The 25,069-nt window shown below is 39.4% G+C and overlaps 1 protein-coding gene across 2 annotated transcripts; it reads right to left on the bottom strand.

The window, feature by feature from the left end:
* Positions 1-14,142: 14,142 nt before the first annotated feature.
* Positions 14,143-19,114, bottom strand: LOC133009169 (HMG box-containing protein 1-like). Of its 2 annotated transcripts, none has more exons than XM_061076581.1 (4): positions 18,875-19,114; positions 17,242-17,529; positions 15,400-15,541; positions 14,143-15,311 (listed from the first exon to the last, which is right to left on the bottom strand). In XM_061076581.1, exons 1-4 carry the CDS (start codon positions 18,889-18,891, stop codon positions 15,297-15,299), a joined length of 462 nt encoding a protein of 153 aa, XP_060932564.1. In that variant the 5' UTR covers positions 18,892-19,114; the 3' UTR covers positions 14,143-15,296. The 2 variants fall into 2 exon arrangements, with proteins under 2 accessions (XP_060932564.1, XP_060932565.1); XM_061076582.1 differs by having other exon boundaries at positions 18,761-19,111.
* Between the last annotated feature and the right edge of the window lie 5,955 nt (positions 19,115-25,069).

Genomic DNA, 25,069 nt, shown 5'->3' on the forward strand with positions numbered 1-25,069 from the left:
TCTGCCACTCATTACACTGATCATCACCTATTGTAAGTGTGAAAGTCCCGACATGTCGCTCCATCTGTTGGCAGGGAATGGTGATTATAAGCTTGTGTTAGAGATCTCAGTGCAGCTGAGCTGTCATGAACGTCCTGTGGTCGGAGATGAACCTTCAGGCTGGATGGATCATGCGTCTGTGAGCTGAGAGGAGGCCGCAGTTTTTTTTCCTTTGCGAAAACAGTCATCCAACAAATCATCATCTCAAAAAAGCCCCACTGATCACTACAAACAACAGAGGCCTGATCGTTTGATAGGGATTATAGTGGTGGTAAGAATCATATGACAAGCTGGGCGTCGATATAGTCTCCTCGTCTGTCTGGGATCCCTCTAACTTTTCCCGTCTTTCTCGTCCCCAGAGTGAAGCTGTCATCTGCGGCCCGAGCTCAGTTTCTTAGCTGAGACGATCTTATTTCCCCGAGTGCAGCCTGTCCTGGTGTTTCATCTTTCTCTCTCCTGCTGCTGCACAGCTCTGAACAACCTTTGAGAGAAAGTGTGGAACTGAAGAGGTTGGCTGACTTGACCTCTACCTCTCAGTTGAGTGGGTACAATTATGTGTTGTTGTCTCTTTGTACTTTCATCTGTATGAGCTGCATTGGACTTAATTGTTCACTTTGTTAGTTTCTGTGCCGGAAAATTATAAAAGGAAGAGAAATTAGTGTAAGAAGAGACATTATTTCACTGTGAGATCAACTGAAGCATGGAAAACATTGAATATATATCATAAATACCTCTGCGGAGAATAATTGTTACTAGCAAAAACAGCCTTTACAAATGGAAGATTACTGAATAGGTCATAGATCTATATAACCAGTGGTAGAAAAAGTCCAGTTACTTAAGTAAAAGTACTAATAAATTGAAAAAAATGTACTCAAGTAAAAGTACCACATTACCTTTTCTACTTCAGCAAAAGTGAGTAAGTACTTGCTTTTAATTATGCATAAGGTATTAAAAGTAAAAGTACAGGTAGAGCTCATTCCCTTATGGAACAATTCACTACATGGTAGCTCAGGGGGTAGTGTGGGTCATCAACTAACCAAATGGTTGGCGGTTCGATCCCAGTCTCCCATTTGCGCATCTAAAGCAAACCTGTTATCTATATTAAAGTCTAACACCTTTTAGATGCTGAACAACTTCAGTTGGTGAAATTTAGTTGACTACATTTAGTTTTTACTCCGTCGATTGCTTAATTTTAATTAAAATAACTAATCAAACACTTGGGATTTAATTTACAGTAACAGCTTTCATGCACTGGCTTGGCACAATAAAGGGAGAGCTGTGTAGTCCACAGCTTTACTTTGAATGTCCCTGAAGGGGAAATGAATACAATATGAATTCTAGAATCAAGTCTCCTCAGAAGAGTCAACACACATTGAAGCTGTGATATGTTTGATGATTAGACGTGTTAACCTGTGGTGCTATCTGGCTTTAATTTTTAACATTCAAGGTTTTTACCATAGATCACTTATAAAGATGGACGACACAGCTCCTCTTCCTCCCACCATCTAGAATTGAAGCCATTGACCAATCTTGAGTCAATCTAACCTGTTAATAACCCCATTGTTCTAACATCAAATAACTTATTAAAACAAATTTGCCCGGAAAAAACACTTGGACAGCAGTATGATAAGAGCTAAGACACATTCCACCCCTAAACACAAGGATGTACACTGACTGACATCTGCTAGAAGACAACTTTTCGATGAAGCATTTGCGAACTTCTGAGTCGCGGCTCTGCCTCAGTGGTGCATGACTCTGGCCATGCAGGTCCATATGCCGTAAGAAATGATTATTAATGTTCTTTTACCTTTAACTTGCACTCTAGCTCTTTAGTTTGGTCCATGTCTTATCCACTAACATGGAGGAGGCAGAGTTTGAGACCTATATTGCAACCAGCCACCAGGGGGCGATGGGGGCTTCACTTATGGGGAGCTGTCATGTTGTCCATCTTTAAATCCAGCCTGGGATTTTTACAGTTAAACTTGTAGCATTTTGAATGGATTCAGTCGTGCAGAGAAGTCTTGCAAACACCAACCAAGGTGAATGAATGCAATAATGATTTTATGGTTAGCAGGTGGCAGATGTTCTTAAATGTTGCTGCCCTAAGACAAAAAAGTGCATTAACTTGAACCCTTAATTATATGGCTGATTGCTTCGTGTAGTATCTGGCAGTGACTTTATTTCACAGACGTGGAAATCCTCCTCTTTGAGCCCAAAGCCCTTTGTGCAGAGTAAAAACCTCATCCTAACATTTATTTTTTGCAGCTGGTGCTTTGTCGGCACTTTGTGAGCTCCAGGTCACTTCAATGAGGCAGGTCAATTCTCCTCTAATCCAGCTGGTCGGGATGATACCAGAGCTCTCGACTCAACCATCTGTGACACTTGAGTGCGTCTGAATAGTGACTGATTCCGGTCTGAAGATGCGCTGCTGACAAGTAACAGAGATGAATGGGCTCATTGAAATAGCTCAGTGCTTCAGGCTACATCCACACCACTGCGTTTTCATACGAAAGCAGCATTTCCAAACTAAAACGATTATTAAGACGTGAGATGTACGTTACTGACTTGTTGCAGATTGTTTGAGTATAGGCTTGTCTCCTACATTGTTAAATGCAGAATTTAACAGCACAGCAGCTGTTAGCAAAGACAACAGGGTCAGCAACGCTTGTAATAAATCATCCAGGTTGTGTTTTACACTGGGAGCCAAGGAAAAAGTCGGTTGTTTTCTTCTGGAAGGGGGTCATGTGATAGGAGCTTGACGAATGGGCGAAGGCTACTTCGTGACCCAAAAGACTTCAATGCGTGCGGTTGTGAAAGTCTACGTCATAGTTTCCAAATAGCTCAGTTTCTGCCCGTCCAGGCTAAAACGCAGCCACTGAGTTTCCAAACTAAAACAGGACCCTCAGCATTTCCAAACTTCTGAGTTTTAGCCGCTCTATAATCCCGGAGTAGTGTGGACGTGTCTGCAGCAGACATGATGCGTCTTCAAACGAAAGCAGAGTAATGTGGATGTAACCTCAGTCAGTGGATCACAGCCTGGTTCGTAGCGAAATAAGTCCTATCACAGCAGCAAATAATCACATGCAGTGGTAAATGGTGCTACAACTCCACCATATTATTAAATTAACTACGACGCCATGCATACCACTGTATGAGGCTGCAAAGGTCTGTGGGGAACATGCAAACAGCTTGCATTCAGATTGTAACCACTCAGAAAGTGATGGTACAACCTGCAGCTCTAAACACTCTCCTGCTAATCCTGCAGAGACCGCTTGTCACGCCGTGTCTTCGACAGCCAGAGCAGCGGATCTCTTGGTAGTTCCCTCACACATTCACATTCTACACTTGTACCCAAATCTGTGTTAAAAAAAAAAAAAGAAAGTAGGAGAACGGGGTAAGTCTCACGACACATGGTGCTCCAGGAATACCTGCAGGTGATAACTAGCTGAGGTCTTGTAGCAGGTGTCCCGTCACCTTCGCCATTTTCTATTTATCATACCTGTGGGTGGAGGTGGTAATTAACTGTTGCTTTGTCATTTTTAGAGCGTTGCCATGACAGCTCGCTCTGTGTCCCTGTTTTCCCCTCATCCTTTCGTCCCTCTTATTACATTTTCTCTTGTCTTTAGTTAATACATTCACTGTGTACAGTTTTCATAATATAAATATCACAAGAGAACAGTCGACATAGAATCTCCTGTGTTTGAGTGTGTGTTTGAGTGTGTTTTCATGAGTTGGTGGTGGTCCTGACGGGCTGACAGTGCCATCCATCATGCTCAGATAAGGTCATAGGCTCGGCCCAGTGGGCTGCGGCCTACAGGTAACAGCAGCTACAGCACAGTGTCTCTAGCGTCATCCGTCTACAGGATGTTCCTGTGACAGGTTCTGTCCACTTCACTTTCTCTGCACTTCAAATAACAACATATTTATAGCTGTTTGATGCTGGTGTTGAGGTCTGTGGGTGATTTACTGTCTCGTCAGTCAGTGTTTTTTCACCACTTTGTGCCACTTTGTAGTTCAACAGTTTCTTAAGTTTCAGACCAGTTGATTAGTTTTTCCCAAGTTTGACCTCCTTGATTAAGATTTGTTTTAAGGTGTGTTTCTCTGGTAATTCCACAGAACTGCAATGATGAGAAAACTAAAGAATTGGTTAATTCACAGAAAATAAATCTACAACAATGATTGATAATAAGTTAGTACATTTTAAGTCATGTATGAAACAAAAAAGTCAAACACTCCCTTGTTCCAGCTTTTCCAGTTTTTTCTGCATTTTGAGACAATGACAAGGCAATGGGGAGCCAGGACGGAGCAACGTCATTGCCGGTGCTCATAGAATACACACACGGCAAAAAAATCTGACAAAAATCCAGAACCAAGTAATCAAATTATAGGTCATACGGTGAGAGTCAACACTAGGAAAAAAGGGAGAAACATGAGAAAGCATGAACACAGAGTTATCAATCTGGAGGAGATAGACTAACCACATATAGGCTTGTATAATTGCTCTATTGACTGGAAACACATGAGTGGGAGGTGTAGTCTACATACATGACCTGTGTCTGCTCTATTACACGTTACACATCCACCGTCACGTTGTACTGTGTTGTGAAGTCTACTTACAAAATATCATCAACACATTTTAGGAAAAAATGCAGAAGTCATATTAAATTCATTAGATTAATAATAAATGGGATCCCAAAATGCAGGTGTTTCTTTTTAATGCATCCAACCCCCTGCACAATTTGTCTCATTAAAATGACGGTTTCCCTCTCTACCCTCTCGTGGCCATCATCGCCAGACAAATTGAGTAATAAAATGAAAAACTGCCTGTGGTGAAATATTTAATAAGGCGGGTAGTAAATATTAATGTTTCAAAGTGGAAGTGCGATATCATTAAAAGATTCAGTTCAAGAGAGGGATGACATTTGAGAGATGATATCTGAGGCCTGCGAAAGCTCTTCTTTCTCTTTTTTACACTGCAGATGGAGAGAGGAGCAGATGAAGACCAGACATGCCAACAGCTGCATGCTGCCGTCCGTCAGTCACGCTTCTGCCTCTCTCTGTCCGATTTCAATGATCCCTGCAACACTCCATCGCTTGTTATCTACAGAATTGTAGAGGTCAGGTGTAATTGATTGTGTTGTCAACTTGACCTTTTCAAGTTGTACAGCCTTGTGATGCTGAAATACAAAGTGATCAAATACAACTCCAACTCATTTGTTTATGAAATGGCCATCCATGTATAGACTTTACAAAGAGATGTAGTCAATAACACTGAAGCACCAGTACATTCTCACAAACCTAGCTTACCAGTTTATCACAGAGCTGGCATACAGATATAAAGCAGAGATAAACATTCACCTATTGTCAATTTACAGTCTCCAATTAACCTAACCCAGTCTGCATGTCTTTGGACTGTGGGAGGACATGTCAAAAACTGTATATTATAATGAATTTTACTGTCACGTGTGTTTATACTAATATTTAAACTGGAAATACTGCTCAGTATCATAATATGTCCCCAACATCCCAGCTACTTTCCTGTAAAACCAGCACTATCTTTTTTACAGTGTAAAACAGTGTTGGAGGTATTACACACATGATGGGCAGAGCGGAAATCAGGGATTTGCTCAAGGCTTAGAGCAGCTGCCGATTAGGTTTTCACTGATGTCTCCAAAGATTCAATGAAAAGTAAAGTGCTCATATCCAAAGCAGTGTTTGCTCTCATTCTATTATTCCTGGCACAGAATAACTCTCACTCAAGGTGGCATATTTACAGTGTGGAACATAAGCTGACTGCCAAGTTACTGTGTTCACCTTCAGCTCCGGCACGACGTGCAGGTGGAATCAAAGCAGAACAAAGTTCAAACAGTTCGTTGTTCTATGGTTGGATGATTGGACAATACATTTAATGACATTATATAAATGTATCAGCTGTCAGAGACTTTTAATACTCGGGTTGGACTCAGTGGGTTTATTAGGTCATTGCGGGTATTGTTAAAAACAAGAAGCAGGATGTCATTATGATGATTCAGAATTTTGGGACCTTCTGGTGGTATGGCCCTAAGAATGGAAGCATCAGTTGGTCTCCCACTTGGTATAGACTTGATTCAGACTAATATCTTTACAGATATTATTTGAGTATACACTTAGATATCTTAATATTTCAGATATCTTAAAATGTAACTTCACCCAGTTTTGGATATTCAAAATAGGCCTTTAGAATGCAGGCATAGGGGGCGGGAATAAGATGGTTTACAACACTAGATATCGTTATTAGTTCAACCCATAAATGTATGTTTTTGTATAAATTTGGTAATAAAATAGTTTAGTTACAATTCAACAAACACATTTAAGTGTGTAGTATCAGTTTAATAGGAGTGACCCATCCTCTAACTGGATGGAATGCTGTAGAGTTCTGTTTTAACATTCATGGTCCCCAGAGGACAAATCTTAATGCCTTTGGCGGTCCCATTACTTTTTATCTAATGCCACAAGCTGGTTATATTTGCATATTCTGTGAAAAACGTCCTCTCTATAGCCTGAGTGTCTGTACAGACGTTGCAGTTTCAAGTTCCCCTCAGAATGAACTGTTATAACTTTGTTGATCCTCTTACGTTTCCTCAAGTGCCATCGTCGGGTCAATGTTTATTTATTCAATCTCTCTGTTTATTACCAAATACCCCAAAGTCATGAATTGCAGTCAGTCTCAGTTGCACTTTGTATTAAGTGCTTATAAGCAAATGTTAACAAACTGAACACAAACGGAAGCAATTTGATGATGTAAAGTTATGTGTGTTTAATTCACTGATTTAGCCAAGGACCTTTCATCTGATTATCTATCATTTTGTAAATAATTATCGAGAAGCGGCATTTCACAAAATGTTTTGATGAAATATTTAAAAAAGGTATATAGGGCTCTATAAGAAGTCACTTCTTCCTACTCAATTTCGGACATTATTTATTTATTGTGAACATTTGTTGCTAAAGATCACTTGTTTCCTTTGCCTTTTTCTTACTTGCATGTATTTTTTATTTTAATTTTAAATGTGTTTTGATTAAAACCTAATCAACAATACATAGATATTTCAATTTAAAGTTACATAGTGCAAAGGATTGCATGTCTATAAAAGTGAGTGCCAGCTGCTACTACAGTACACACACACACACACACACACACACACAAAGTGATAACCACTGACGCCCTCGTTCTAATTCATATGTAAATTGGTCAAGCCTGATTAAGTCAGGATTAAAATAATGAAATTAAAAAGCGAACGATCAGAAATGGTAATAGGTTTTGGGAGGAGAACTTCAGACACCTGAGGGACTTTGTTGCCAAGAATGTCTGGGTGGGTCAAAGCAGAAACTTTTTTTAATCTGCATTGTTTAAACTTTGTGTTTCCCTGCTCTTTTGTTTGGATAATTTAACACTCTCATACACAAACAGTACTCAAACTATTTCCCACTGTACAGTCATAGCCATTGTACAAACACTGTCACTGCCCCTGCACATAAGTTATGCAGTATACTTTTGAGTCCATTAGCTGTTTTCCTCTCTGTATTGTTTATATCTCTTAAATAAACAAACTACATCCCCCAACCCACGTAGTAAAATTGCTTTTACAAAGATTCGGACCGGACTGCCTGTCATCCAGCTCACATACCACGTTGAATGATGGCACTTGGGCAGTCCACTCCCGAATTAGTTTTGTGGCCATAGTCACGTTTCGCCACACGGGTCACATCCTGAATACGCCTTGCCTAGAGCGCTGCATGTTTGCCATTCTGGGATGTAATGATATCAGCATGTCGTGGCTGTGATGCTGCCGTGGGCGACATGTCAGACCTGTTGGCGTCTCTGCCTGGATGAAATAGAAACATGTTTGCTTGTCCCCTGATACCACTGTAGCTTACTTCAGACAATCTAATCACAGTATTCACCAAGGCTCTGAATAAGAAGCAAACAATGGCGAGTTAATGGCAAGGATTTAACCATCTTTTAATTCAAATGCTCTGTAAAATATGTCAACAATCGATAATTGGTTCCTGTTGTGATCCTCCTACCCAGGACTGTACGACACACAACATATGCTTATTAAGCTCCCATTCTCCCAGTTGATCATCAGAGCATGATGTGAGTAGAGTATCTGACTGTCTCTCTTTCTCGTCGCTCTGTCTCTCTCTGTCATGTCCTGATGTCTCATTAGCTGTTTACCGTAGGGTTATTGATCTCCGGGAGACGTTGATTACATTATCAAAGCTTGAGTTGTATCTTTCGATATCGTAGAAGCAGGAAATGAGGAACCGAGGCTGATTGTGTTTACTGTTTTCAGTCATGAGCCTCTGTCGAAACAGAGTATATTTTCTGGGAAAATATTAACCAATTAATGTACTGGGAGTCATAACGGCTCACCGCTTTACTTTATGACCATTTTCACAAGAGGTAAAGCTTTTTCTTTTCTAACTCCCTCTCATATTTCCATAGTTTCAGGAGAGCAACTAAATTATCTTCTTTATCGATCAATGTGATGATTATTTCTTCAATTAATCATTTCATTTAAGCTTATCACAGTTTCTAAGGATGCACTTATCCAACTTTGTCTTTCTCTGTCTGATCTTAACACCCAAAACAATATGTACCTTTGTATCTGATACATAAAATAAACTGTAAACATCTAAGTGAGGAGCTGAATGGAATTATTCTTATTTAGGGACATAACACAAAAACATTTTATAGTTCCTTAGTTATAAATGAGGCTGTACATGCATCATCATTCTTTTTAGGTATGAAAACATGTATAATGATAATAAAGAATAAAAAACAGCCCTTTTCAACAGGTTGCTGCACAACAATGAACCAAATGTTTTAAATTAAATGAAAGTACTTCAATTATAAGGGTAATAGTTATAATAGAGATAAACAACCAATATTAAGCTGGCACCTCTAAAAAGAGTATGATCTAGTAGAGACTTAAAGACAGACACTGTCACAGTCATAATTATTTCTTCAGGCAATTCATTCCAGAGCCTTGAGGCCCTGATAGCAAACCTTCTGCCCCCCTTCATTTTTACTAGATTGTAAAATAACTAAAATCCTGACCTGAGGGCAGTCAACTTGTTCATCTTGTTTGAGCAATCATGAACTACATTTAATTTAATACATTTAATGTGGATTGATGACTCTGGGCTGATACCGGATCCAGATAATAGGGTCAGTGCTTCCCTAACAGTATGCCAGATCAATATTCAATTTCCAAAGATATAAAACAGGGAAAAAACTGCAAATAATCACATTTGAGAAGTTGGAACATGTAAAACGATCAAGGGATGGATACATCAGTTTGTCAGTTGATCAGAAATCTATCCAGCTGTGGATTGAATTCCCTGGAAATTTTGTACAGACATTCCTGGTCCATGGAGGATGAATCTTAATCACCTTTTCCATTGGGCAAAAAATTCTACCAACACCCACTAACACCTTCATTTTGTCTGCAATGGGAATGGATATAATCTGCTCTCACTCCCGGGTCAAAATGACTGGTAGGTTTTTACAGCTCTGATTGGCGGTGATGAAAACATGACACCTGGGTGAACGTGCTAATGTGGAAAGACAGCAGGTGAGAGTGCTTCTCAGTTTGTGGTGCGTTTGTGACTTCCAACACGACACAGTGGGGAATACAAAGAGGAAACTCCTCTACTGTCAACGGGAAAGGAGTTAATCACTTTTTTAGCACGTTTACACAAACACACAATTTTTGTGTAAAAGCGGTATTACTGACACTCGTGTATTTTACCATTTTTTTCTGTAGCGCCACCTGCAGGTTGACATTGTCGTGAAATAGTTTGCCAACGATCGGCTGGCTTGGCAGCAACATTCTCATACTTCCCAGCCGCTGTTTTCTTAACACTTAGTTGATCCCAAACTTTTCTCCCAGGGTCAACACGAGGTTGCCGTGTGGTTTTGAAAACAAAGTCTCAACAGATGTTGGATGGATTGCCAAGAAAATTTGCTGCAAACATTCAAGTTCACCTCAAGATGAATTTTAATCCCTTTAATACCCCCATTTTTTTATATGGCGCCATCATCAGGTCAAAATTGTAATATTTCCATCACTTGGGGCGGTACCTAAGGGCTGTACTAAATATTTAAACTGCTTAACATGAGCATGTTCTATTCTATTCTATACATTCATGATACAATTTTCTGTTCAGCAATTGATTGATTAATGTTGATTATTATTTTTTAAAGTGGTATCAAAAGGTTATATCACATAGTGGTGACAGAGCATTTTCTGTTGATCTACAAAATCAGTCACCTGGAGGCAACACGACCCGATTTATGTGTTTGTGTGTGTGTGTGTTAACAACTGTGTAATCCAGGGCAGCAGCTACAGTATGAGTATTAGTGTGGATTAGTTTGCCATGCAGCGGTTGTGTCCCCTACTCCTCTGGAGCTTTGTTAGACTCTTATGTGATTTCTGTCCTCTCGGCCGTGCTGTTGTACAGCCGCCAGACCAAAGTGCAAATTCTATCAGCAGGGGTTTATTCAATTCGGTTCTCTGCTGCCTGAAACCTGTGGACCAAGAAAATGGAATGATTTCCCCCCTTTCGCAGTGTTCACACACCATCCAATTAGAGCTCTGAAACAAGAGGGAGGGAGTAATGGGCAGACAGAGATGTGGGCAGTATGAAAGAAGGAAAGAGACAAAAGAGCAGAGGAACACGGTGCCTGTGAAAACCATCACAATCTCTTATACAGTGTGTGCATTGGAAATCAATGTACTGCTGCTTACCACCTCTTCTCTCAAAATGTGTTCTACACTAATAAATCAGGCAGTAGTATTTTATTGAAGATATATACGGTGGCCCTGAAGTGACAATCACTACCACAAACTGCTAAAATCACAAAAACACAGCAGCAAATCAGGAATCACAACGGCAAATGACAAAATACAACAGCTTATGAGAAACACCAACGATTCAGAAAACACGTCAAAAAAATGGATTTGCTGTGGTGTTTTGTGATTTTCTGGTATGTTTTGCCTTTTATCTTGGTTTCTTATTTGCCGTTGTGTTTTCTCATTGGTCTTGTTTAACTTTTGCCTCAGGTCCACTGTAGATAAACAGTATGTATGCGTGTATAGGCTGGACAATGAGTGACAAGAAACTCTAGTGTAAAGTGCCAACGATGAGTTTGAGGCCACAAATGTAAGGGATTCAAAAATGTTTGTATGTACAATTTGTTTATATTTGTATTGTGTAATATCGTCTGATCAGATTCTATCTTTTCAAATGAGTCCAGCTGCTGGACACTAAATGTAAATGTGCTATTTATGTCCAGTAACATTTGAATTTCTATAGCTCAAGTCTCATATCTCTGACAGGAATTATGCCCGTTTGGTCCAATCAGATCAAAGGGTTTTCTTCACTGCATGGGAATCTTTGCTGCTGCTGCTGCTTCATCTGTGAGATCTGAACTTCACAAAATGTCACAGTGTCAGTGAGCTGCCACTGATGGCTGAGACAGGAGAAATCCACTTATCTTTTTTACCTTTCTCCAAATGTCATATCCTTTTTTTTTAAATTGACACAGTATCAAGTGTGACAAATGAAAAATGAACATGAAAAAGGATCGCAAAGGATTAGTGCAACATCTCTATCATTAGTTGCAACAAGTACAACTAATGATAGAGATGATACCTAGAGTTCATAGAAAGTCTTTCCCTCATAAAAAAGCCTTATTTAAAGTCATGTGCTCCAATGTCTGCCATGACAGTGAGTGTGTCTGTATGTGTGCAGGCTGTCAGGAGATGTTACACACCTCGAAAAGGAAACGTGTGATCGTTGTGTCAGCGGACGCTACCACGGGAGGTTGTTTCATCCTCTTTTCTTTTTTGAAGTTTCAGTCACCACTGTCACCTCTGCTGTTACAGGAGCTCGCCACACAAAGGCCAAGTGTCAAAACAACAATGCAAACTTCAAAGAATTTGGGATGCAGCTGAAGATTATTTTACCTTGTTGGTTTATTTGCCCTTTTTTCCTTAAAATAATATTTGTTTATTCAGATAAAATGTCAATGTATTGAGAGAAAGCCCATGAAAATGTCCCACAAGCCAAGGGGACATGTACCAATTGCTTGATTTCATGAATGTAATACTGTGAGGTCTTGACCTTAGTGTATAAAGTGCCTTGAGATAATGTTGTATTTTCGTGCGATACAAATTAAATTGAATTGAATATGTTTCAGATTTCATTGAGTGTAAAAATTCAGAAGAAAAATGCAGCAGATATTTGGCTGTTTTTTTTAAAAGTGACCAAATATTTAATGAATTATCAAAAAAACTTGGCAATTAAATTAATTTTAATTGTCCTATCAATGCATCTCTAAATATATATATATATATATGTTTAATCTGTGGATGCATCAATTAATATCATGCTGCTTATCTGGGTTTCATTCAATTAATTACGATAGCATTTATTGTTATATAAGTTGAAAAAAATTGATTTTATGGTCTTAATTTATTTATCCATTCTTTGCTTTTTGTATTTTGCCCAAAAGGACCATACCATGTATTCACTTACATCATTTATGGTGTTTAATGGGTCTTGAATGTTTCAAAGTGTCTTGGTGAACCCTGCAAGCCAAAAAACAGGCACTGCATAAATCACACCCCTGCTTTTGTTTTAAGCCTTAAAACGTGCAATAATTACAAGAAGCCGTGTAAAAGAAATTAAGACATGTGTCTGTAACAAAGTGCCAATTATAGATGAGCCAGACCCAGACACAAACACGGCTCTAACACAGAGACACAGAGAGTCTGCTGTCTCTCAGTGAATGACTAAAGTTAATTGCCCCTAATTAGGAGGCTTGATTAGGGTTCGGCTCCTGATTTAAGAGGAAACCAGCAGTGATGAGCCCCGTCTGAATTTCACTATATAACTTCATTTCAATATGGGTTGGTTCTTTAATTGTTCCTCTTGAAAGACCTGATGCATAAATACAATCCATTTGTCACAGCTAAGATGGAGCCTCACTTCCTATATAATGTCATTATGCATTTCCTTTACTGATGTTAGCTGTGGAAGCATTTTTTCTAAGCTCAGAACATCAGCATCTGGAAATCCCATGTGAGAGGACACAGATGATGTGTGTGCTTTTGTAATATGTTTATAGACAGAGGACGTTGATCCGCCTCGCACGACAGTGACACATGGTTTTAATTCGCAAAACTGTGACAAGATTTGAAAAATGCTTTTAATTTCCGATCCCAAAGCTGCTGCAAGGCTCAGTTAGTTCTCCCGTTTAAACTCCAAACCTTGAGCCAGAAGCACATCATCACACCAAACTTTCCATTTACCCAATATAAACACTGCATAAAGTATTCACGTCGGATCATTTCGGAGTTGCCTGTTTCGGAGCTATAATTAGATTGCTTGAAAGGCTTGCAGGGTGTTGATCATTGTTATTTCATGAGGCATGCAGTGCTATGCATCTCACTCTCGCAGACCAACCAGTTTCCACTTCCAGATGAGCAAGGCCCTCCAGATATTCATAAATACAAAAAGAATAACTCCATAAGGGCCATAAATCATTTGAGGCATGTCTTTTTTACACTTATAGTAAGAAGATTTTTATTTTTGTGCAGCTACGTGTTCGTTTCCTAAAGCACAGATACAGAATTACACGCAGGGTATACAGGTGACTTTATATAACGTTTCTGAAGGTGTTGGTCCACTACAAGCTGCAGATCAGCATCAGTGCACACTGACATTGATTTGGCATCTGTTTGGACTCTTTTTCAACGGGATACTCCTTTATTCTGTTTTGATCATGACCCCTACAGATGGATCATTGTCATCATGCACCTCTGAGCATAAGTTGTGTGACAGCGCCCCCTGGCTGTATTATTTTAAATGTACAGAAATGGGTACAAATGGTGCATGTCAGCACCAGTTGATTTTTAATGATTGCACCGACATCGACCAGTGAGGGAAATTAAGCAAATATTTCACTACTAACTGCATCACTGGCTGTTTTTAGTAATAAAAGTATTCCCGATCGTTTTGATGTGGCAGGGAAGAATAAAAACACTCTTTAACTGTGTTGTTACCTGGAAACATCAAGCTTTACTGGTTGGACATTTAGATCAGTGAATATCAAGAGCTCTTAAAGCTTCAGACATGCCTGGGTTCAGAGTGTCAGAGAAGGACATGCGTTCATGGGAGGAAGCTAAAGGGACAGACAAAAACATGAAATATAACACAAACCCAAGCATCCCCACATGTTGTGATTACAGCTTACAGTTTATGAAAAAGAAACACTTGGATAAGATGCAAGTTTTAAAAAACAATTATTTATAATATGATACAAGGATATTCTGTGCAAGAGGATGTTCGGGGCTATGAAAACCTGTACATTATGGACAAAGCACTTAAAACTCATTTAGCAACCTGACTGCAGACCATGGCCACTGAGCCGCAGCTAACTACCGAGATACTGTTTTATACAAATGGTTTCTACCTGTATACAATGGCTGTATATGATTAGATTACATATTTATATAAAGTGCAAAAGAAACAAGCACTTGCAGTGAAGCCTGAAGTGCTGAGTGTAAACCCACCACCACATGCTCGATGCCTTCACATCACATGGCTGGGTGGCTGAGCAAAAGAAAACCCATCTACAGACTTGGCAGGACAGTATCGCAAACTGTTGGCCATATAGTTCAGCTGCAGAATATAGACTGTAATACAAAAATGTATGAAAGGGTTACCAATCTGTGCAATAGATTGAATCTTACAAATATAATCCATATGAACAGTTGTGAAAAGTTACCTAAAATCCCCTTTTTGAATTATTATAAATAGACACTTGTTGTTTTCCTGCTCCTTCTACATTGAAGCATAGCACCACATGATGTCATCTTTATTTTCAACCTTGAATATGAAATAACCTGAAATCCGCCAGAGGATTCATTCCTCCTTATTTCAGGGGAATAAGACATCTTGGACGTTAAAGATATAAGAAAATATATGCACTGTTAGTGACTAGATTACATGCTTCGTTTATAGTTCATAATCTGGTTTGACTCTATAAATGTTTCAAGGTTAAAAGAAAAGGGAAGTGAAGTCAGCATCACAGTTGAGTATCAAGAATACAGGAGAGCAAAGAGGCATCAAGCGGTCCATCAGACTCTGTCCAGCACCTCTCCACGCCAAAGAAACGCCAGCAGCCAGGGATTCTGGGGGATTAACTACTGCTGGGAACCCTGTTAAAAGATGTGAACATCATTGTGTCAGGAAATGTCGGAGTACAATCTGTGTGTTGTTACTACAGGTCATGGTTGTGTGACTTACCGAGTTGGTTCTTTTGCGTTTCCAGCAGTCTGGATTGAGCCTCTTCTGCTCCTCAGCCAAAGCTTTGGCCTCCATCATGTACATCCTCCTCTCCTCATTCTTCATCTTCTTCCACTTGTCTCCAAGGATGACACTAATGGCTCTGGGGTGAAAGTAAGAGATGGACGATGAAGGATTTACCTTTTCATAAGTTTTCCTAAACAAGATCTGTCATACTTCCTTTTACGTGATCATTTTCTATTCCTGTTTCATTGTAATCTCTATACAATGAAAATATGTTTATCTCCGATCAACGTTACTAACATAACTTGGAACACAGAATGTAAATGGTCAAAAAAGAAAACACAATGCTGCCTAATGATACTACTAAACTGAATTGAAAATAACACTTAAAAAATAACATATTGCTAGATGTAGCGAGGCAGGACTTTTCTTTTTTTCCTACATAAAAAAACAAAAATGTGTAAATCTAAATTATCAATAATAAGTTGGATAAAACAATTATAACTGAGAGTGAGAGTGGCATCACAGAGCGGCAGAGCCCTATCACAAGATGAGAGCAGAGTTGACCAAATGCGGAGGATTTGATGAAAACAAAGGTGTCCACTTATTATAGCATTACTTTAGATATAAACCCAAAACCAAAAGGGCAATTACACACGTAAAATGAGCCAATATGCAAACTACAATCTGCTGAAGTGGTAGAAACACTAGAGGCAACACTTAATCTCCACATTGTCAAGTGCAAGTGAAGTGAGCACTCTGAAGAGATTGAAGCGACACGACTCTCTTGTAAAATGTCCTTTGTATTGAGTAACACTGATGTTGTCGTGAGTTCTTTACACAGAGGGAACATTTCCACACTCTACTGTAAAGGTCATACTACACTCCAGCTCTACAAATGTTACTACTTTCTCAGTCACTTCAATTAGGACCCATGCGATGGACAGAGTCAAGCACTGTTAGAACCTCCAGCTGGGCTCAAGTGGACTTGCAGGTCAGAGGTCGCCTTTGGTCAAAGAAACATGCTCTGTGCCTTCATACTGGATATTACAACATTAAACGGCCACACTACAAACTGTAGCAGTGCTCTCATAGTTTTTTTTAGAATCTGTGATCGCTCTGTTCAATGTTTAGCTGTTTTGGAACCATGATATCACGTCCTGTTGGAAAAGAAACGTCCTGGAACTAAAAAAGGAAATGTCATTACATTTCTGATGTTGGTAAGAAATAAATGTGGATCAGAACATCAGGATGTTAGCGTAATGCTACAGTCTGTGGTCTGCTAGGGTGATAATGTACTAAATATTGTAAAGGAAGGAGGTAGAATAGTAACTTCTCCTTTTAGAAACAATGTTCAGCAGTGAAGCTGAAGACTTCCAGTCAGTCTGCTAGAGCCGACTGAAATCGCAGCGAAACACGTGCTTCAATTCATCCATGAGTCAGGCTTCAAAAGAAGTGGACAGGAGATAGAGGACATATTCATATACTGGAAATGTAATATGAGCATACCTTACTTAACACCTTGACCACACTAATGGTTATTTTGCTAAGCCAATATTTTCCTCTGCATTTGGTCCTCTCGTGCTCACGATTTCCAAAGTGTAGATTTTAACCATGGTTTCTGTAAACTCTTTCTCTTTCTAGACTTTCTCACCCCTTACTTGGCCGGCGTGCTTGCTTGAGCATTTGTAGTCGTTTTAGTCTTCTTAACTGGACGGAGATATTTAGTAAAACAAAGGTCATGTGACACTTTGATAGAAACACTAACATAAATTAGTTATAATTTCATATATATGACAGTGTGGATGACTGCAGCAGATGTTAGTGTCCTTTGTTTACCTGTTGTCCTTCCCAGGATACATCTGTGTGTACTCCACTCTGTACTTCTTGGCAAAGAGCATGAAGGCATTCATTGGCCGCTTGCATCTTACGGGCGTGGCAACGATGGCTGTCCCTGAGGTTTGGCTCCGGTTTGATTTGCTACTCGAGGATTGCGGGGAGCTGGAGCGCTCGAGCTTGTCACAGTCTGGACTCACAGCGCCTCCACTGGACAGGGAGGTCCTGCGCTGACGAGCCATGCTGCTGAGAACATACACTGCTGAGGAATCTAGTGGGGTGAAGTCGTAACTGCAGGATAAGGAAGGAAAACAGGGACATATGTTAATATTATGAGTCTCTAATCATACACATTTGATCATTTAGCTTTTTGTAGTGTGTGTACATCTGCTGTTTGTTACCATAAGTATCAAAAAATGTCCCCTTGTCAGTTTCAAATTTTGCATCATACTCATTTAAATATAAATGCTAATTCACTCTATTTGATATTTTGAAATTCGTACACACAACCAAATAAAATAAAAATAAATTGTTAAGTTTAGATTTTTTTTTTTTTATATTGTCTCCATTTTTGTACTATGTCTAATTTAACAGGTGAACAAAAGCCTAAAGAGTAAAAAAATAATATATTTACACAGGGTTCTAAGCTGCTGAAATGGTGCAAGTGTAGTTAAATAAACTTGAAATGAAAAATATGACAGGGACATTACAAAAAGTGTTAAAATATCAAACTTTTGTCGGTGTTTGTCGGCTTCAATGAAAAGAGAAGGAGTTCAAATGTTAGAGAGGAAAAGGGGAGGGGGGGTGTTTCTAACATGCATAAGATTTTCAATGATTTGACATGTTGTCTCAACCATGATTTGTTGCCACTCCCTGGAGAGCTGAGTTAAAAGACTCGGAGTGACTGAGGAAGACGTACACTTTAATCACGTTAGCGAAGTTTCATGAAAATTTCAGATCAAGATGCTAACATCTGCTTTCCATTATTCATCACTGTTGTCACCACAAAGAAGATCCCGGCAACCTGATACACTTGACTTCTGAAGTTACTTACTTTCGACTGTAACACAGGTATTACTGTCACACACGTGCACACACACACACACACACACAAACACACACACGTGCACACACACACACACACACACGTTGTACACGCACACTCCTTGCACACAAACACAGACAGAAGCAAGGCTGGTAAATAATGGAACACAAATACAATTATGCATGAAAATGAGAATAAAAAAGAGGTGATCGTGAATGAGTGTCCTGAACGGATGGAGGCTGACGAGTTAGTGAGAAAGACAGAATAAAAGAGAATAATATGATTGCATTCTTCTCCTCTCCTCCCTTACACATCCCACTCCTCCCCGCACTTTAAAGCAGGGCCTCCATGTCTGTTTTCACATTCTATGTTATCAGTGGCATTTACCTCCTAACGAGGAGAACGATATCAGGGATATCAAAGTAGCACTTTTGTCATGTTGCATTAGAGTCCATCCTCCTCCACCTGCTTACACACCTCTGATCAGCGATTATTTGTCGAAATACAGAGCGAGAGACAACTGTTTATGTATAAAAGAGAGTGCAGCCTGTCGTCTGCCTGGCGGTTGATCTCTCTCAAGCAGCTCACCACCTCTTAACAACTTGCATCTCTGCTCATTCTGCCTTCTTCTTTCATTTGTTTTCTCTTTTTGTATTCCTCCTCGTGCACGACATGATGCTACAGGTGATGAGCAGTTTCTCAGCTGAAGGAATCCGAACACAGGGTTTCTGTCCCACTGCTGCACGTCCGCTCTCCCCCACTGCCACAGGTTAGAATCCAGGAGCACCAGCTGCTCCAGATGTCTCCATGTGAAGACACACCAGGTCCAAACGTCCACAACATCCAGCTCCGGCTGCAGGAGACGCTCCTGGAAACGTCTGCTTTGTCTGATTGAGCAGAGTGTGTGTGTGAGTCTGTGTGTGTGTGTGTGTGTTTCCTGTATCCTGTATCCTTCCTCCTCCTGGCAGAGGAATGCTGTGACTGAGCCACCCTCTAACTCTCTGCTGCTCCCCCCCTCCCTCCCTCCCTCCTCCCTCTCTCTCTCTAATACACACCATCTCTCACTCTCACCTATTCTCTCATCCTCTTCATCATCAAATGAGCTCATCCTCCTCTTCATCAGTGTCTGCTCTAATAAAGAAACAGATTAACATGAAATAAGAAGTTATAAAAAGCCCACTCAATATTTATCCCATTTCATGGTGTTCCTGTTTTCCTACTGACATTTGTAATCATCTTATTTTGTATTTTTATCTCCATTAGTTAAATTATTCATTTATTTTCCACTCTGCTCATTGCCCCCCCCTGTTTTCTTTATATTGATGAAATGTGAAACGCCCACACGACAGCCCGATGCTCTGGATTGACCTCTCCCTGGTCCTCTTAGTGTATTACTGAGTGTGTGATTGTGCCTCATGGAGCACGACAAACTAATGCAACAGCGCCACCACGTGGCCGGCGATGCCCCCCAGCATCAAACCAGATCTGATCCCAACTTTGAGGAAGAACCAGACCCTGAGAAGATTCTGTAGTTCCTCTGTGTTACCATGGAAGCATCGGTTTGCCTTTACCTCCACAGGGACTGAGCATCAGAAAGGAGCCAGTTAATGGAGGATTGTCCCAGTTCCACAGTCCAGTCTGAAGAGCAATGGGTCTGTTGGGAACCATCATCATGAGGAAATCAGTCAGACGAGCTTCTTCTCTCTTTATATGTCTCTTAAAGACACGTTTTTACAAGTGTTTATATACTTATTTTGACTTTGTTTATGTTTGTATGTTGATATTTGTGTAGTTAATGTTGGATGTTTGATTAAATTTCCCCTGTGTGCCTTTTTTCAAGAGAAATATTACTTTTTAAACCCTTGTCAGTTTTGCTTGGTCCCCAACAGTCCTACATACATAACGTTTATAAGTATATCATAATTATAAACACTATACTTTTTATTTGAAGCTGGATTAGGAAAAAATAAATCCTCACATTGAAAGGGAGGTGGAATCAGTGTTTTGCTTTATAAGTTCTAAATAATTAGACTTTTCTGGTTCCAGCGACTCAATTGTGCAGTTTCTTTTGTCTTATATATTTAAACTTGACCCTTTATGATCAAAATTATGATGAAATTCTTTGTTGCAGCCATATTCAGTGAGATTTTGGATAAAACAGTTGTGTTGTGTTGACACACCTCAATTAATTCTCTTAACTGTCCACGTTTCCCTCTAATATCAGTTCCTCCCACTGAAGATGTAGGAAGAGATGCAAGGAAAAGAAGAAGAAGTAAAGAGTGAACGTGATTGAAGTCCTGTTCTGCTCCACCGTCCTTCAGCTGACGTCTGGTTCTGATAACAAGGAAGAAACTGGAGGAGCTGTCAGTCAAGGTTTGTCGCGTCTGTGGCGACTTCTGTTCATTTGGAGTTTTTATGTTTTGCCCTTGAAGGCTGTCGGAATAACAAAGAGGACTCAGAGTTTCCACCTCATGCAGACACAAATATTCACAAATTCAAGCTGAATAATTTACCTTCAAATGGGAAATGACAGTAGATCTTCAGGATAAGAGAGGAAACATGTTTCTGGTAACTTTATTAAATAATGAATTGCCTATTTCTAAATCTTTTTGATGATCACTCTTTTGAAAGATGGTCAGTTTGGAACAAGTCTTCTCTCTTTGCTTAAAAGCATCTTAATGAGAACACAAGCAGAGCAAGGTTGTGTCTCCATTTTTAAATGTCAGCGTCGACCAAAAAATCCCAGAGCTATGTTGACATTTAAGTCATGGTTTAAGAAAAAAAATTAGTTTTTTCTTGCATCATGACCCAAAGCCTTTTTCTTTTAACCACTTTTTATGGAGTGCAGTGTTTGCTTCTGCAGTCAGACATTTTCAGCAACACATTTTTCAAGTTCCTCAACGTTCGAAATAGCCCTAATGAAAGCAGCTGCACATAATATGTATTGCAATTTTTTTTGTGGTTATTGAACTTTTTCTGCCTCTCTTCCTCTAACAAGTGTCCCTACATTCACAAACAGATTTTCTTGTAGTCTACTTCCGTTCTTCCCAGCAGTAAATTCTTACTGACAGAGACAGAGACAGAGAGAGAAAGAGAGAGAGAGAGAGAGATTGTCAGATTGTATTCTTACACCTGACAGATAAGAATACAAAATGAAACCAGCATTGTCTTCAACAAAGGCCGACCCGTACCTCTGATATGAGAAGATAGCAATGGAGAAATGGAGCTGTTATTAGTCTTTGACCTTTTTTTGTCCGGGGAAGGAGGAAATAGGGGGACACACGCATCATATTAAAAAAACTGGGATGAGAACACAGAGCAGAGGTTATTAAACTGCATACGGTTTGACCAGTGTTGTCTGCCTCATGTATGGTGGATGATCTTTATTACATTTTCCATGTATGTTGTAAATTTTGCTTCGACGTTGCCCTGGATCCGGCACCTAGTTCTTCTAGATTGTAAATGTCATGCGTTTTATCCTGTTTTTTACAGTGCACAGGTCAGAACGTTGAAAGGAAATATAAAAAAAAAGACGTCACAGTTTGTCAAAAGGTAAAATGGGTAATTAAATATCAGTGTTGAGGCTGCATTAATCAATACTTTTATATATTATTGTATCAAATTGTGGAGTGACATTTGAAAGGGTAAATATGGGATTACAGGAAAATACAAGCAAAACAAATAAAACATTAAAGCCCTCAAAAAGCCAATTCATTTGCCTGAAGAAGAAGAAGAAGAAGAAGAAGAAGAAAAAAACAAAATTAACAATATATATACAAATATATATACAACTAAAATATATGAAAATATAACATTTTTAGGGCTGCAAAGCAGCACTGGGTGGGCCCGAGCACATCCATTTTGAAGCGTTGCATGCTTTTTGTCTGAAAAAAACAAAAATAACCAGTTCTGAGAGAGAGAGACGTAACCTTTGCAAGACATAAAGTTTCCTTTGATCTAGGAAGACTGAAATCAAAGGATTCATGGTCCATGTATGTCCGCGTTACAGAACATCATGTTTTAATGGCGTGTAATCAAACTTTGACGCCACGCCACGGTCACACTGTGTGATTAAAAAAAAATCCGTCAGTCAGTTTTTATCTCCATCTTGTCGTGATGACACTCATCTCAATTTGAAGTTGATCCGATGAAAACCCTGGTACAAGTGTATCAAAGAAAAAATGTGGAATATGGCCAAAATGGCCACTAAATGCAATATAGCAGGCTTCCTGTTGTGTTTTTCCAATTGCACCCAGAGACTTTTTTGTTTGTCTGGTCATGATACACCTGTATATCGATTTTTGTGAAGATAGGTCAATGGGAACACCTTCCGGGGGTCTCGGGCTGTCTCGGGGGGCACCGTTGAGCCATTTTGCGACGCCCATTGAAAATTCCTTCAGAATACGTAAATTTTCACCACTTTCTAACTTTCTGCAAATTTTGGTAAGAAGTTGAGCATGTTAAAGCCCTCAAAAAGCCAATTCATTTGCCTGAATAATAATAATAATAATAATAATAATAATAATAACTATATATATACATCTTAAATATCCCATGCCCTTTATTCTAAGCCATAGCAAACATATGATCACCTCATTTAGGGAAATAATTAAAAAATAATAATAATAATAATAATAATAAAAATTTTAGGGCTGCAAAGCAGCACTGGGTGGGCCCGAGCACATCCATTTTGAAGCGTTGCATGCTTTTTGTCTGAAAAAACAAAAATAACCAGTTCTGAGAGAGAGAGAGACGTAACCTTTGCAAGACATAAAGTTTCCTTTGATCTAGGAAGACTGAAATCAAAGGATTCATGGTCCATGTATGTCCGCGTTACAGAACATCGTGTTTTAATGGCGTGTAATCAAACTTTGACACCACGCCACGGTCACACCGTGTGATTAAAATAAAATCTGTCAGTCAGTTTTTATCTCCATCTTGTTGTGATGACACTCATCTCAATTTGAAGTTGATCCAATGAAAACCCTGGTACAAGTGTATCAAAGAAAAAATGTGGAATATGGCCAAAATGGCCACTAAATGCAAAATAGCAGGCTTCCTGTTGTGTTTTTCCAATTGCACCAAGAGACTTTTTTGTTTGTCTGGTCATGATACACCTGTATATCGATTTTTGTGAAGATAGGTCAATGGGAACACCTTCTGGGGGTCTCGGGGGGTCTCGGGGGGCACCGTTGAGCCATTTTGCGACGCCCATTGAAAATTCCTTCAGAATATGTAAATTTTCACCACTTTCTAACTTTCTGCAAATTTTGGTAAGAAGTTGAGCATGTTAAAGCCCTCAAAAAGCCATTTCATTTGCCTGAATAATAATAATAATAATAATAAAAAATGAAAATAAAATTTTTAGGGCTGCAAAGCAGCACTGGGTGGGCCCGAGCACATCCATTTTGAAGCGTTGCATGCTTTTTGTCTGAAAAAACAAAAATAACCAGTTCTGAGAGAGAGAGAGACGTAACCTTTGCAAGACATAAAGTTTCCTTTGATCTAGGAAGACTGAAATCAAAGGATTCATGGTCCATGTATGTCCGCGTTACAGAACATCGTGTTTTAATGGCGTGTAATCAAACTTTGACACCACGCCACGGTCACACCGTGTGATTAAAAAAAAATCTGTCAGTCAGTTTTTATCTCCATCTTGTCGTGATGACACTCATCTCAATTTGAAGTTGATCCGATGAAAACCCTGGTACAAGTGTATCAAAGAAAAAATGTGGAATATGGCCAAAATGGCCACTAAATGCAAAATAGCAGGCTTCCTGTTGTGTTTTTCCAATTGCACCAAGAGACTTTTTTGTTTGTCTGGTCATGATACACCTGTATATCGATTTTTGTGAAGAGAGGTCAATGGGAACACCTTCCGGGGGTCTCGGGCTGTCTCGGGGGGCACCGTTGAGCCATTTTGCGACGCCCATTGAAAATTCCTTCAGAATATGTAAATTTTCACCACTTTCTAACTTTCTGCAAATTTTGGTAAGAAGTTGAGCATGTTAAAGCCCTCAAAAAGCCAATTCATTTGCCTGAATAATAATAATAATAATAATAATAATAATAATAACGAGCACATCCATTTTGAAGCGTTGCATGCTTTTTGTCTGAAAAAAACAAAAATAACCAGTTCTGAGAGAGAGAGAGACGTAACCTTTGCAAGACATAAAGTTTCCTTTGATCTAGGAAGACTGAAATCAAAGGATTCATGGTCCATGTTTGTCCGCGTTACAGAACATCGTGTTTTAATGGCGTGTAATCAAACTTTGACACCACGCCACGGTCACACCGTGTGATTAAAAAAAAATCTGTCAGTCAGTTTTTATCTCCATCTTGTTGTGATGACACTCATCTCAATTTGAAGTTGATCCGATGAAAACCCTGGTACAAGTGTATCAAAGAAAAAATGTGGAATATGGCCAAAATGGCCACTAAATGCAAAATAGCAGGCTTCCTGTTGTGTTTTTCCAATTGCACCAAGAGACTTTTTTGTTTGTCTGGTCATGATACACCTGTATATCGATTTTTGTGAAGATAGGTCAATGGGAACACCTTCCGGGGGTCTCGGGCTGTCTCGGGGGGCACCGTTGAGTCATTTTGCGACGCCCATTGAAAATTCCTTCAGAATACGTAAATTTTCACCACTTTCTAACTTTCTGCAAATTTTGGTAAGAAGTTGAGCATGTTAAAGCCCTCAAAAAGCCAATTCATTTGCCTGAATAATAATAATAATAATTAAAAAAAAATCTGTCAGTCAGTTTTTATCTCCATCTTGTCGTG

Source organism: Limanda limanda, chromosome 8 (genome assembly GCF_963576545.1).
Source record: "Limanda limanda chromosome 8, fLimLim1.1, whole genome shotgun sequence".
NCBI lineage: Eukaryota > Metazoa > Chordata > Actinopteri > Pleuronectiformes > Pleuronectidae > Limanda > Limanda limanda.